At 39.0% G+C, this 16493-nt stretch overlaps 1 protein-coding gene across 2 annotated transcripts in view; it reads left to right on the top strand.

The window, feature by feature from the left end:
- prkcab (protein kinase C, alpha, b) overlaps nt 1-10195 on the top strand; it is a 103963-nt gene extending 93768 nt beyond the window's left edge. For both annotated transcript variants that reach the window (XM_062438530.1, XM_062438529.1), the window contains 4 exons: nt 3033-3113; nt 4090-4197; nt 6156-6296; nt 10031-10195. In XM_062438530.1, coding sequence (XP_062294514.1) covers nt 3033-3113; nt 4090-4197; nt 6156-6296; nt 10031-10195 — 495 coding nt within the window. The remainder of the gene's footprint in view (nt 1-3032; nt 3114-4089; nt 4198-6155; nt 6297-10030) is intronic.
- Nucleotides 10196-16493: the final 6298 nt, after the last annotated feature.

The raw sequence follows: 16493 nt of genomic DNA, 5'->3' as shown, positions 1-16493 counted from the left end.
AACCAAGGAGTTTTTCATAAACTAACAACATCAGTTTGTTATGGAAGATTTCAAATGCCAAAAAAGTAAAGTAAAATTCAACACACATTTTTTTTATGTATGTTTATACGGTGTCATATTTAAATGAAAAAAAAATCTCAAACGGACAATTATGTCTTCAACAACTCTAATTAATTTTCTTTCACTGTGACATGAATTTTCCATTTTCATTAGAATCAGATTACAACACAGAAAACAAAGCAATTGTTGGCATTCAGCCGCATATCTACATTGTATCTGCTTAGGCTAAACTGCTGTAACTAGCAGTATTATCATAATGCCACGGCCCACCCAGTCATCCACTACTTATTTAGCTCCACTGTTCCTGTAAATGTTAAATATCAGAAAATGTAAACCTTTTCTACTCACCCAAGCAAAAACCAGACATTTGGCTACATGGCCCAGCCTTATATCTATTTGTTTGTTTATCTATTTAAAAAGGGACAGTGTACATTCATGAACATTTCAAATTAAAATGTAACCGGAATTAGCTAGAATGACTAGTTTTCATCCATTGTCCCTTGGCAAGTCAGGACAGAAAGAAAGAAAAAATAATAAATACAAATAAATGTTGTATTGTGGAAGGCCCAACTGGCTTGATAGGTAGTTTCATCAATGCCATGGTCCGCTGTCAGCAGCAGTCAGTCTTTACTTGTATGGCTCCTCTAGTCTTAAATATAGTTTTAACTAGTTTAACTTTTCAAACCTTTCTTTTCACCCAAACAAAGAGCATAAAACTAAGCAATGTGTATTGAGTGTCAGCACTGTTCAGCAGAGGGCAGCATAGAGCTGCCAATATTAAATGTAAAGCTCTACTTTTCATGAGGAGGTGTAACCGTGCACTCAAACCCAAAGATATATAAGCGACAAGAGCAGCCGACAGTCATTCATTTTTAATGAAAGCTGATGACGAAGAGTAGTGAGCAGTGCAATGCCAGCACCAACAGCAACAGGTGACCAGAGTTTAACTTTATGCAAATTAGCAGCGACACCACAGAAGCAGCAACCAATTGCAGATCGGGGTTGGATTTTCTTCCCACAGCAACTACGGTACTAAAGTCCCTAGCAAACACCATGTCTTAACAGGCTTTACACGCCCACCTTACACCCCCTGACATAAACCTTCATGAAGAAAGGAAAAACTCCCAAGAAAGAAAGAAAGGAAGAAAGGAAGAAACGAAATGGAATAAATATTTTAATATATTAAGCCTAATACATATTAGAAACTGAATAGCCATAGGCATAGGATATTTGTTAATACATAATAACATATTTAAAGATAGCCTTGTATTATTATTAAAATGACTATGGTATTAATATTAGGCTATTTTTAGGCTATTTCTACGATTTTCTTACCAAATACTACACAGTGAAAATAAATATGTTTTGTCATCCTTGTCAAGTCCACAGCCGGGCTGTCAAATAGCTTTACTACAAACCTGATATTGGTAACAGCTGAACTAGATGTCAACAGCGTTACTTGAATGACCCGTTCCCTGCTGATGACTACTACACTATTTGTCTTTTTTGAGATCTTTTTTGAGGTATTGTCCAAGCCAAAATTAAAAGCTGTCTAATCGCAGCTTGGAGGCAGAACCAAAGGTAGAGCTTAGTGTTGCGGATACACACTAATGGCCACCATGGCAAAACTTGAAAGGACTTTTATAAATATTGCCCCCTGAATTCTAAGTTATTTTATCTGCTTCACTCAGTAGCATCATGCACTGCAAAATTCATCCATCCTACTACCTCACATTCAGCCCTTCAGATAACTCTACCTTGCATCTTTTGGCATTAGGATCCATTCACTGCATGTTTACTGTCACCATGTATCTACACCACACAGTCACCACATGACTTGACAACACAATATGTTCAACCGTTCATAACAAACATATATATTTATAGTCTACAACAACTTCAATACTAAGTGACCAAAGAAAAACATTAATGTATATATATATATATATATATATGAGTTCTAAATAAGAATGCAAGAGATAAAAGTTAGTTCAGACCATTTTTTACACAGACAAAGTGGCAAAGATGATTCACTAACGGTAATGAGGTGTTTGCTATTTAGTGTGTATATGTGTGTCTGCTCCCATCTGTCTGTACTGACTCATGAGGGAGTGCAGTGTCTCACAGGTGGGAAGTGAGGGAAGCCCTTACTGCTGGTTTCTCCCCGTAAACTTCATCCAAAAGAGTCTTTTTAGAGACTTTCTTGGCTTTCCATCCTTCATTGGCAAAGTCAATGTGTGATGATTTAAAAAAAGGCTTTTTTTCTTACCAAGTATTGTTGGATTATAATGACTTCACGAGCCATGTCTGATTTTGTGACAGCTCATTTGTGACATTATAGCCCAAAATCTGTGCTGTTTGGACCTAGGGAGAAATGTATTGACCTAAGCAGCTGTGGATGTAGTTTTCTTTAGTTCTGTTTTTTTAGCTGAGTTGAGCAACCAGTGAAACTTTGTGAACTGCACAGTACAAATTGTCACATTTCTGCTTCTGTTAAAGACAAGCGCAGCTGTGATTTTGCTCTTTGCTTGTGCGCCTGCATGATTATTATTGTGTGTGTGTGTGTGTCTGTGTGTAGACTATGTGTGGGTGGAGGGTGTAGAATGGCAAATTGGATGGTAGGAGATGGCGCCTTTGTTATGGCAGCTCAAAATAGCAGACAGTATTTAATGGTGGTTGATTTGGTTTGAGTTTGAATAAGAGAAACGCTTCTTTCAGTGTTTCACTTCACATTTTCTCTGATATCTTCACTGCAGCTTGTTTGGGGTTGCATATTAAACTTAAGTACCCATCCATACCTGACTGTAGTCAGACAGTATTCACAGCACGGAGACAGGATTGAAAATTAATTTGGCAGTAGAATTAAAGTCATCTTGTATGACTGAAAGTCTTAATAATCACAGCTCTTTGCATACAGGGGTGGGGTAGCGTTTGCATGTATTTTTAACCTTTTCTCATCTTGTATCTCTCAGATTATAGCATACCAGCCGTATGGGAAATCTGTGGACTGGTGGGCATATGGCGTTCTTCTGTATGAGATGCTGGCAGGACAGGTAAAGTCTTCATTGTTTGCACCAATCCTGGTCTATAAGGGTTCTAATATCATATCATTAGTACTGCACATTTTGTGGTATGTATATATTTTTTATATATTTTGTATCATTTATCAAGAAGAAAAACAAAAATGAATTGGTTGGTGTCTCTTAAATGTGAGGATGTGTTGTTTTCCTGTTTTATATCTTTTTAAACTTAATATTTTGGGGTTTGAACTTTTAGACAAACAAAACAAGCAATATGATGACATCACTGAGGGCTCTACAAAATGAACACTTTTTTATTGAATTTAATAAGGTCAGCACATTCTCTGTATAAGTGGTTCCACTTACCTTAGCATAGCCATCAGAAATATGTATATATTTATACACAATATGTATACTGAATATAAATTGTCATCACAATGTCATTAGGTCAAAAAACTGTGCTAATAGCTAGTGGTGCTGACTGGTCTTCATGCGCTACATTAAAACAGGGCTTTTACCAATATGACTGTAAATTGTTATTGCGAAGTTTTCTGCTGACACAAGCCAGCTTGAGTGATTATAAACTGTAAACAACATGTGTCACTGGGGCAATAAACCACAACAGATAGTTATCTCTACTGCTGCAACAATGAGGATCAGTAGATTTGGTTAATGTTTCCAGTTTCCAGGCAACAGATGGGAGAAGATACTGAGGATGGATCAGACACATAAACACTCACACAAAATAACAATTATAACAGGGTTTTCCATTTGAAGCTTTGGTGTAACACCTACAGAGATCATGTTTTGATCTAAATGACGAACACTTAATTCACTGAGTGACTTTTTTGTGTGATACAAGACCACTAGACAGCAATGTAACCTGACAGCTCACACTGCTCATTTCACCTTCACCTGCTGTTTTCTTCACCTCAGTATCTTGTCGGCTTTCAAAGGCTTCCCTCACGACTTTGATATGATCTGGTGACTCTTTGTTTATCCTCCTCAGCCGCCATTTGATGGAGAGGATGAGGACGAGCTATTCCAGTCCATCATGGAGCACAATGTGTCCTACCCTAAGTCCATGTCTAAAGAAGCGGTGTCCATCTGCAAAGGGGTAAGTACCCTTTAAAGGAGCATACAGTGTTCAACAAAGCAAACCTACTTGTACAATCCATCAGATTAATCATTTTTATCATCTGTATAGTAATATTACGAGGGCAGCAACTGTTTTGGAAAACTTTAATTTAGGTGTCAGCTATTGAACAACAGCATAACATTAAGCTATGTTGTTCATCAACTCAGTTAAAGCTGAGAGACATGAAGGCTGTGAAATGGATAATGTGAATTTGGCAGTTTTTGACGCTAATAGCTGACTGGGAAATTAAAGGGGCACTCCAGCAATTTTGTGTTTCACTCCAGTAAAGTTGGAAATTGAGAGACAGACCAAGATAGAGAAAGTAGGTAGATAGAGGTAGAAAGTAGGTAGATAGAGGAACTTGAAATTTGAATAATCATCACCATAATTTTAACTTTTTTTTTTTAAAGTTACGTTATTAAAACACATCCTCATAATTAAATATAGTATACGTCTAAAATTCAGGCCTGCACAAATGATTCCCATCTAGTCTAACATACCGCTTTCCAAAACCATTAATAACTGTTACAAATAATGATGTTTCGTGGTGGGACAATGCTGTGGTTAAAGTCTGGTTAGGTTTATGCACAAAAACCACATGGTTAGGGTTAGAGAAAGATGATTTTGGTTAAAATGATAAATTGAAATGGGGTTCATACTTCCTTAAAGCTACAAAACCTTCATCATCATGACGACAGTAAACAACACAATGATAGGGTTTATTAAAAAATGTCAGAATTCATGGTTGGAAATGGTGTAAAATTAATTATTAGGACTAGGTATTGTTTATACCAGTACTAATACCAGTACCTTTAAAGTGATACCGAAACCAGTAGAGTACTTCATTCAATAACTTTTTTAACACTTTATTTGATACAATCAGAAATTGAAGCAATCAGTTGCGCAAAATGCCACCACTCCTCCCCTTCCACATCATTTTTACATGAACACATTTTGAAAGTGCTCAAATTATTGAAATATTATTAAATAGCTTTACAAAGCTGTACAATGAAGTCTTCTCACCACAGACTCTAAGGGTTGTATCTGCTGCGGTAGTTGGCCAATCATACGTCACATTAAATTAAACAACGCTTATGGTGATGGCTAAAACAAATCAGCCATGTGATTGGTCATAATTTGTTCTTTCAAGGCATCAGGTCAGTATCTTTTTCATTTATAATAATTATCTTAACAAGGTTCAGAAAGATGGTTTTAGTTTTCCATTTCCAACTTCCAGCACTAAATAATTGTACATGGTCCTCAACCAAAGTGTTCTCTCAACACAGGTACAGTAGTGCTCGGTAGTCACAAATTTCCATGTCTTTCATCAAGACACGTGTTCTTCTCACACCTGGACATCACTTTTTTTGACATCACACCAACAAAGCATCATGGTCAATGTGATTATGATTATTTACGTACAAGGAAATGAGTTTTCAGAGTCGATTTATACCCCAGTGAAGATTCAATTAAGATTCAAGCAGAGACCTATCAAGTCTTTTAATAATACATCCCCACCTTCATTTATTATGATATCACACCCGGTAGCTGCATGCCGCCACAAAAAATATCATTCATCATCTCAGAGCCGGTGACAAAAGAGATTATCCTGACCCCTCTTATTGTTTGCTTCACATTTCATTTGCCAAAAGGATTCACAGTATAAATTAAAAATGGCTGCTGAATCAGAAACCGAGCTATGAAAAGGCAGCACAATTTCCTGAGACTATTTTAAAGCTTGTTAAGTGAAAACCAGTATGAATGTCAGTCTGGCTCTGTGTAATGTTGCTGACGTGATCGCAGGAAAGAGAAGATAAAAAGTGGATGGTCGACATATATACTTCCTCTCTGATTTACTATTTTTACCTTTTCTCTCCCTCGAGCACCAAGCTGCCTCTTTCGCATCTTCTTATCACTCTTCCTCTGTTTCTCACCAGCTGATGACCAAGCACCCATCAAAGCGTCTCGGCTGTGGCCCAGAAGGCGAGAGGGACATCAGAGAGCAGGCCTTCTTTAGACGCATTGACTGGGATCGCCTGGCCAACAGAGAGATCCAGCCGCCATTTAAACCCAAAGTGGTGAGTGATGCTGTGTGAGAATGTGTGTATGCTGTTGTGACGAGGTTTACCTCGATCTCTCATAACAAGGAGTTGGCAATATCAACAGGATGTAAATTAGATATTCAACGGTATATTTACTATATCATAAATGTTTTGATATAGCTCATTAATTTGCAACAATGCCTACGTACATCTACTACCAGAATGTATCCCTCCACCACAGGTCACCCATGTACTTCATTCCACAGAAACAAGAAGAAGGAATTTTGTACTAAACAAACTGTAACTTAGGAAGACACGGACTCAATCAAGCTAACTCAGACTGTGAAAGCCTCATTTTTCTGTCTAATTGTCTAACTTCAGGGCCAGTGTGGAGAGTAGGAACCGTTACAGCAACCTATTTCCATGTACATATTGGCACTTCAGTATTGTATTAAGACAGAACCTATCCTTTAAGGTACATAAAGTCTGCCATGCTTCAGTGCTACCCATAACATTAGACACGGATGTGCCTAGCCTCACTCATAATGCATGTCACTTTGTCATTTAAGCAATCTTCAAATAAGATGTATTTCCATCCAAATGCCACTGTAATTTGAATCTGATTTCCAGAAAGTTGACAAATGAAAAGGCAAACCACTGTGTTTTCCAGAGAAGCAAAAGGATTATTCAAAAGCAAGATTGTTTAATCAAAAGAGCACCTGCTGTTGTAACTCTTCGTGCTATTTCTTTGTTGCTTTCTACTGCATTTGGCATTCCTTTCATGAATTAATGTCTGTCTGCACATACCGTGAAGTCCTCTCATCCTTCTTTATGTTTTTAGCTTTTTATCGTTTAGACATTAAATAGTGAGCAGCAGTAATTCATTCCTGCTGTGTCTGTACTGCAGAGAAAAACAATAATAAGATTAGAAAGCAGCTCCCATAACATCATCATTTACACAAAATATTATTTCCATAAATCTTTAGTTAAGTTCTGTTTATTACTGAAATGCATATAACGGTTCTACCTCAGCTAAGAAAAATAACTTACGTGGCAGTCACATTGAGGTTTATATGTATATATTCAAGATATCTATTAAGCAGGTGGATATTTATAGACACAGAGATGAAAAGCAGAAAGTAACAGGCACGCATCAGAAAATAATCATGAAACATTCAGCAGTGTGTTTTATTCTCTCAAGCAGAGTAAAATGCTAAAAACAGCAAATCACATACCAGAAAAAAAGCATTCTGTCTAGTTTGTTTATGCATCACTATTGAAGAAATCAAATACTTCCTCAGAGAGTCGTTAAGTAAGTGTATGAATGGTTGCCTTTTGTATGTCGGTGTTCTGTGTAATGGTTTATATGCACCCAGCAGAGCTTCAGGCTGGATCTCAGCTGCAGCCACCCTCCCCACTGCCACTGACACCTAAACCTCCTCCTGTCACTACAAGCGCTCCTTCTCTGTTTGTGGACCCCCGCATCTTCCATCCCCTCGCTGCCCCACAGCGCCCGAAGCAACACAAGCGCTGCCACTGAGGGTTAAAAATAGCTCTCTAAGAGCAGAGTTCCCTTTACTTCCACACAAGGGCCATGATAAATGCAGGGTTACGTAGCGGATGTATCTGTCTCCATTCACAGAAGGGGGAGGAAAACATTGCTAAAAATGGATCCATCCATTCAGGGGGCTTTGTGTCGTGTAGCTATAACACACAAGCATTAAGAAAGCATTCAAGGCAGTTCCCAGCCCCCACCTTGGCACCTCAGATCATCTTTCTGTGATGATAATTCCTGCATACAGACCCCTGCTCACTTGAAAAAAGCCCTCTGTGAAGCAAATCAGATGCCAGAGGGACCCATGTCAGCACTCCAAGACTGCTTTGAATGCTCTGATTTGGACATGTTCAGGAAAGCTGCCACTGACAACATATCAACCTGGGGGAGTGTGCTGAGTCTGTGTCCGCATACATGTGCACGTGCATAGATGACGTCTGTGTCACCAAGAACATCACGTGCCAACCAGAAACCCTTTTTGACCACAGAGATGTGTGCGATGTGGTGAGGACAAAATGCTACCTTCAAATCTGACGACATGGTGGCCCTTAGATCAGAAAGAGCCAACCTGAACTGAGTCATCAGGGTAGCAAAGGGTGCACTCATGGTCAGAAAATCCAGAGTCACTTTCATGACATCAGGGAAACCAGGCACATGTGGCAGGGAATCCAAACTATCAGTCCACAAGACTGCTACTCCATGCTGTGATGACAACACTGACTTCTTGAGGCACTGCGAGGAAAGCCACACCTCGTCATGATGACCGGGTACCGAGTCTTAACTCAGCTGATGTCTGAAGGACCCTGAGGAGAGTCAGCTCATAGAAAGCTGCAGGTCCTCATAATATACCAAGCCATGTGCTCAGAGAATATGCTGACTGGCACATGTCCTCCCATGTGTTTAAAGACAGCCACCATCATACCAGTACCTAAAAAATCAACAATTACATTGCTCAATGACTACCGCCCCGTAACACTCACATGATGAAGTGCTTTGAGAGGTCAATCAAGAGCAGGGGGAGGGGGTGCAACCTGACCTGGACCCTAAACACGTCATCTCTATCCAAGACGAGGAAAAGCACCATAGAGAGTATACTGACCAGCTGCATCTCTATCTGGTATGGAAACTTGGGTGCCTCAGACTGGAAGTCACTGTAGAGAGTGGTGAGGACAGCCAAGAAACTCATCAGGACTTCATTCCCATCCATTCCATCATATCACGCAAACGCTGCTTGACAAAGGCCACTGACATTGCTGGGGACCCTATGTATCCCTATCAGGGACTCTTTGCCCTTCTAATTCTCTCCCCAAGCCATCCTCAACTCCCAGCAACTCCTCACACACACACAAACTGGGACTGGAAGGCTCTAGTATCTATTTTAAACTGTGATGTGCAGTTCCATTCACTGTGGACACTATACTCATGATTGTTTATAGCATGTGCATATATAACTAATTTATTATTTTTCACTGTTTTCAGTTTTTTAGCATCTTTCATATTCCAGTCATTGCATACAATATGCCCATGGTTGTCTTTTTAGCATTTTTCTATTACAAGAGTGAGCTTGATGCAATGTAATTTTATTCTGCTGTGTACTTGTACTGTGTATAGTCTGAATGACAATAAAGTTAATCTTGAATTTTGAACATTAATTGCTCTTCAGGGACTGGCAAACAAAAGATCCATCTGAGGCTTTATGGCTTGGCTTCTGTAATATTATGGAGCAGCTGGAAATGCCTGATGTGCTGTTCCGCTTCCTGAGTGATGTGTCGCAAACAGCAAGCGCTGAAATCCACAATAAACTACAGATTTGTTTTTTTCCTTGTGCATTGCTCTTTCTGGTGAAATTAGTTCCATAAAATTGTTGTGACTGTGCGGATATTGTGCATAACACAGAGCGATATCCACATATATTCAGCTGCTTGAGACACATGACAGCCCCAAGCAAAGCTGCACGCTGACTCTGATGACCTCCACAGTGAATGCTCAGGGTTAGCTCCTAATCTAATTACAACTTCTGCCCGACTACACATTGGACTTCGACATTTTTCCACACCACCATCCCTCTGGGAATGTTGAGAAGCTTTCTATTTAAAGACGTGTGAGAAAAAGCCACTTTAATCATGAGTCTACAATCATTTACAGCCCAGAAATGAAAAGAATGATTGATCCTTTCCTTCACATTTAACTTTTTTTATGTATTTCTTTCTTTCAGTGTGGCAAAGGAGCAGAAAACTTTGACAAGTTTTTCACACGCACCCAGCCCGTGCTGACCCCTCCCGACCAGCTGGTCATCGCCAACATCGACCAGAGCGAGTTTGCAGGCTTCTCCTACATCAACACTCAGTTCACCCATCCATCCCTGCACAGCGTGGTATGAGAAGAGAGTGGAGAGAGAGTGAAGTGAAAGGGGAGGGAAAAAAAGCATGGACTGTCGCTGACTACATACAGGATCCTTCCAAACTCCAACAATCGCCCCGCTGTCAAGAAAAAAGACTCACACCATCCTCTACAGTGTTCTGTCGACTAGTTATCAGTATGTGTGTGCAGGATTGACGGAGGAGAGGGGAGCAAAGTATTAAAACGATGTCTGTGCGCGTGTTAGTACAATCTGAAGTGAGAGGAAAAAGTACATGGCACTGATTTTTTTTTTTTTTGCATAATTTTCCCCCTTATTCTTTATTCTGAATCTATTATCTGTGTTTTTTCCAAACCTGCAGACTTTTCTTGTGTATGATTCTTGTCTATTTCAGTAGATGTTAAAGATACCAGATGTAGACACTTTTCCTCCTCATTCCATCCATGTTTCCCCCATCTTACTAGGCAACAAGCTGCAATGCACGACAAGAACGGAACCTATTTTTCTGCTCTGTCCTGGCTTTATCTACTTCTGAACTGCTACTGTACACGTATATATTATATTTATATACTCAAAAAAAGAGGTAGTATACTGTTACATGAGTGCCAAAGTAGAAGTGGAAGAAATCATTTCTATTGCAGTTCTTAAAGTCCTTGTAATGTTTTATTTTTCCTTTAACCTTCCCAACAGTGTCCACACACTGAAAACCCCCTAGGCGTTTCTATCTGTTGTTTTGTAGGACCTGGAGCTACAGTACAGTATATCTACAAGCTGTCTAGGTCTTTCTAGGCCGGATGATGGATGAATGCAGCCTATAGTGTCAGAAAACTGTGGATCAAAGAGACAGTGTGTTGATTAAAGTCTAAAGATGCTATTTCCATATGCACAAAGCAGATCTCTGTTGCATGCTTATGTTCTGACTCTGTATGAGCAGTAGACTCTAGGATGCTGTACACGTCTGGTATCACTGTAAAGTTTAGTATTTACGGTATAAACTATGTTAATATATAATTGTTGTATGTTTTGGGGAAAAGTCTTATTCTTAAGAAATGTTTCTAATTGTTAAGGGAGAGGTTTTGTTCCTGTTTTATGTTACACTTAACTAAACGTTTATGTCTAGAGAGAGAGAGAGAGAGATGTCTACCCTCTACTGTATGTCAACCTTTTCTTTTTTCTTTTTTTTGTAAATATGTCTCAAATGAGATGTTTCAAAAGAGAAGCAGATTTTATACTATGAACTGAATGTGCTTTTACTACCATAGACGGTTTGAACATTTCTATGTCTAGATTACCCCGAGAAGAGATATAAAGTTTGGCTGAATCTTTGGTAGCTTTGGTATCAGCAAACCTTGTTATATGTATTTCCACTATCTATTTATCCATTGTTTTCTACTACTTCTCAGTGTCATAGAGAATATGCAGCGCCTACTGTGCGTGAAAATGGTTGAACGCCCTCTTGCCTTGGTCGTCTCAGGGCCGACTCCTTCTGTAACAAACTGAAATCAGAACCAAGTGAGGATTTCGGAGCCCTCTGTGGCTGAAACATGTCTTTTCTTTTCTTGAGTGTATCTTGTGCATGCGTGAGGCGAGGCCTGATCTAAGCATGAGAAAGACCCCTTGCATGATACAGAGATCCCCAGTGTGGAGCATGCGAGTTCCCCACCTTGTCGCACAGAATGAGACAAACCCATCCGACGAGCATTGTGCGCTTTTCTGCTCATCGCCTCATCCCTCTCGCTGTCATGTAGCCCAAACTGTTTGGCTAAAAAGCTGAATTATTAACTCACTGTATCTGTGAACTGCTTCTGTTGGCTTTTTCGTTCACTGGTGCCAAAGTGAGTCTTTTTGTTTCCAGTCAGGTGTCTCCAGAAGTTTTGAGACTAAAGGCGCACAAAGCTACAACAGTGAGGCTTCATAAAACTGCCAAATTTAAGAAGACGATCTATCCCAAGTCTTCACCCATGAATAAGTCACTGAACCTGTACATGTAGACTAATATCGCAGCTGTCACATCTGGACCAAAATGAGATTTCTAAGACTGAATGTTTACATGTCTCACATTGAGAATCTGTATTGGAGGAGAGGGGGGGGGGAACAACCTTTGGACCCATGACAGAGATAATTAAATGTTAGGCCAGTCAGGGTACAGTACCACTGCAGGCTACAATTAGAGCCACAGGGACGTTTGTATGTGTTTCCTCTCACGGCCCCTGCTTTTGTTTACCTGATTCTTCTTGTTCCTCTGTTTATTGTGGTATGACGGATACTGTGTATAAATAAAGTATGAAAAATATCATGCTGCTCCGTTTTATTTTGAAGGGGGGGAGGGGGGTATCTAATGGTCACTCACAAACAACAATATAGCTCTTGAAAAACAACAATAAACAAAAAATCACAGTTTGTGATTAATTCACAAATAAGCACTTTAGATCTTTTTGATATTTTACTCATGAAATGTTATCTTTCACATGGACAGTTACAAATGAAACACTGTGTTGCTCTTGATAATTGTTGGACATTTCATTTACATTTACACTTACACATTTACATTTACACATTGAGCAGGGGCTTTTGTTCAAACCACTGACCACAGGTCATTGGGTTTTTATCACTGTGTATATGAATGTGTATACCCCATGTACTAGTACAATAGTGTATTTGTATGTGTCTCTTAGGTGTTCATGTGATGATTATGTACCTATGGAGTCATGACAATAAAGTATAATTATTTAAAGCAAAGTCTAAATGAGCTGCAATACCAGCCACAGTTCTCAAGCATGTGTGGTTTTTGAACATTTCACATATGACAAATTATATTTTTATGTGGAATGTAATATTTCATACTTATTTAGTGTGATTGTGTGCTATTTTCTGAAGGTATTGGTCCTTAGTGTTTGGTGCCTTCCTGATTAATTCAATTAATCAGTTAACTAAAAAGACAAGGCAAGATTAGATTAGGGGGAAAAGAACAGCCAAATGAGTTTTATACTGCCTGGCAACATTAACATAGTCTATAATTATGGTTAATTACTGACCTATAAAGCATGAATGAATGATTTATTAGCCATAAGTTACAATTTACAAACCATAAAAAAGATGTTAAGTATCTTTTATTTTACAGTTTTGAGAACAAAGCGTGTGAAGGTGCCCTCTGTGTGCATCTGTCTGACACCATGACAGCGGGTGAGTGTTTTCTCATCTGAATGTAACTCTTTATATTCACAGCACAACACAGACAGAGCAGGTTGTATTTATGAAGTAGAGGTAATGATGCCATCAGCCTCGTTTTCGTTGTCTGTGTTGCGCACTTGAACTTGTTGATTACCTCAACAGCTGTCCTTGGTCCTGAAAAACTCTCTCTCTCTCTCTCTCTCTCTCTCTCTCTCTCTCTCTCTCTCTCTCTCTCTCTCTCTAGCTCTCTTTCTTTCTGTTTGTGTGTGTGTGTGTGTGTGTGTGTGTGTGTGTGTGTGTGTGTGTGTGTGTGTGTGTGTGTGTGTGCACTCAGTAAGTGTAAGACCAGCCTTGTTTCCTTGGAGTGTTGCATTGGCGCACCGCGTCGTCTCGGTCCTAAAAGCTTCACTTTCTGAAGGAATTTGTGGCTGTAACAGGCAGATATCGCCATATAAGATATCGCCCCTGACCAAACAGTCTCGCTCTCTCCCGCTCACTGCAGGCAGGAGATTTAAATACAACTTTCTGCACTAGCTTTGCTTCAAGGACACAAAACGCAGTGCTGAGACTTGACAGGTAAGCACGAAAACAAGCCTATGCTGTAATAGATGATTATATTATAGCGTAATTAACTGGCTGCATGAAGATTTTTAATACCTGTGTTTTTGTGTTCGGATGTTTGTTGTAAGTTGATTGAGGTTTTGGTGAACATTTCAATTTCAATCCTACAGTTCTGTATACATAGTACAATTTATGATTACCATATATATCACTGTATATGCTAGCTGTTATTCCTTTCAGTTGTAACATTTTATTGGGATATCAGGCTCATCATAGGACGTTTAAAGGGCTTCAACAAGACACGACACAGATGGTATCTTGTTGGACTTCATGTTTCAGCACCAAGGAGAACTCTCTCTTATTATTTTGTATATCTACTGGCTTCTATTTGAGAGTGGTTTAATTCACTGAATTATGATTTAGATTTATTCATTTATCATTAGATTTATTCCTATTTTTTGCAATTCACATACACATGGCTCGCTGGATTTCTACATCAACAAGTAATTTATTATTTATTTGATGACTAAAAAAACACAAAACCCATCTCTCTCTCTCTCTCTCTCTCTCTCTCTCTCTCTCTCTCTCTCTCTCTCTCTCTCTCTCTCATCTCTCTCTCTCTCTCTCCCTTAATTTCCTGTCACCTCTCTACTGTCACCTAGAAAAAAGGCATTAAAATAATGCTGATAATGACTGATATCAAGTAATAATCTGGTCCATATGACTTGGACACGTGGATTACTAATAACTCAGAGAGGTGACCTTGCTGGATCACAGACATGCTGATATTTTTAGTGTTTATTTGGGTGTTACTTTACAGCCAACAAGACATGATTTTATTTGTTTTGTAGTACCTCTATAAGAAGAATAATGTCATTGTATTCATACTGGATCATTTTAATATTGGTGCATACAAACTTACAGGTAACAGACCTAAGGATAATTAATTATCACAGTAAAGACGACCAAAGAAGTGAGCCTCTCCTTGACAGTCTGTCCTTTATCTGATTCCTCCCTCCACCACTGTCTGTAGATCACTCATATGTGTATGGGATCTAAATCATCACCTTGTCAGTCTAGATGATCATATGTGATCAATCTGCCTAATCCCCACTCTGACTTATGAATGATGTTATGAATGTCCAACCTTTTCAAAGGCCGTTTGGAATCTGCCCTGATTCATGGCTGTAAAATGTTAAAACCCAGTCTTTGATTTTCAAATAATGGAAGCATTTGTATTCATAGTTTATAGGCTGCAACACATTTAATACCCCTCAGTCTGGAGGCTGGACTCACACCTCTTTATTCTTTTAGTGGCAGGTTGGCGTTGTTTAGCAGTGACTTGGACTGACTTCCACTTTATATATAAAAACAGAGTCGAAACACTTCACCAAATGTATGTGGAAACTTTCCTATTCTGTCTTCTTGACTGAAAATAAGACATGAAAAGCATTTTGTGAAGTCAAGCAAATAACAATTTGGATCGGATTTACCTGCAAGATGACCACAGATATTATTGATTCCTCCTTTTACCCTGACATTTCATAAGCTTCTCATCATGACAAGGAGATTTGACTTTTCTAAATCTCCCTGAAATATCATGTGGACAGAAGAAGGATGTGAAGCTCACTCACCTCCTCATCAGTTCGTGTCTACTGGTGCGTCTGTCATCCTCCCTCCCACCCACCTTCCTCACCTCTTTTCCCTGTTTTCACAGCCGAGCTCACAAAGCACCTGCACACATTCACACACGCATATTGTGCAGATACACACCTGCAAGACCCTCAAAGTATCCTTAGAGCAGACCCAATGTGGCAATTGCGTGAACTGCTCTGATGTTGTTGGATTTTACATAATGAATCTGCACAGCCCTGAACAGTTTTTTCATGGTAATTTCACTGTGAGGAGCAGAATGTCGCTCCTTAAGGGTCTAAATAGCCATAATAGAGACTGGACAAAGAGACTGATTCTTGGAGGAAAAAAAAGCCAGCACATAGTGTTTTTTCTTTCTTTCCACACGATATATAAAGGGGAAGTCTATTATGAGCCTCTATTATGAGTGATGCATATTACACTGTGACCATTAAGGCTTTTTCTTTTAGATGACAAAGATGATGCAGTGAAATGATGTTTCTGCTTCTAAACAGTAGTTTTGAGTGTAATGATTTCACTTTGAAGCTAAAACAAAACAGGAGCTAAAAAAAGCTCATGTGGGATGGCAGGGGAGCTTCATCTAAGTATAACATAAATGATTTTGTGGAATAATCCCAATACATTTTAAAGGGATATTTTGGGAGACACACTTCTTTGTTCTCTTGCTGAAAGTTTTTTGAAAAGATTGATATTATTTTCATAATTAAAGATACAGAGCTGGAAACAAGGTTAACAGCTAGTCTGGCTCTGTTTAAAGGTAACAGAATTTGCCTACCAACACATCTAAAACTCAACAACATGTTGTGAGCTTTAGAGATGTTGACTGAAATAAAAGGAGGAAAATCTGCAATAACAATAACATTTTTGAAATAAACACTACTTGAATCTAATGAGCTGACATTTAAAGGATTATTTCACAATATATAGTTATATT

This window comes from Scomber scombrus, chromosome 18, assembly GCF_963691925.1.
Source record: "Scomber scombrus chromosome 18, fScoSco1.1, whole genome shotgun sequence".
NCBI lineage: Eukaryota > Metazoa > Chordata > Actinopteri > Scombriformes > Scombridae > Scomber > Scomber scombrus.
The sequence above is the reverse complement of the archived record's forward strand: the minus strand, read 5'-3'. Positions and strand labels throughout refer to the sequence as shown.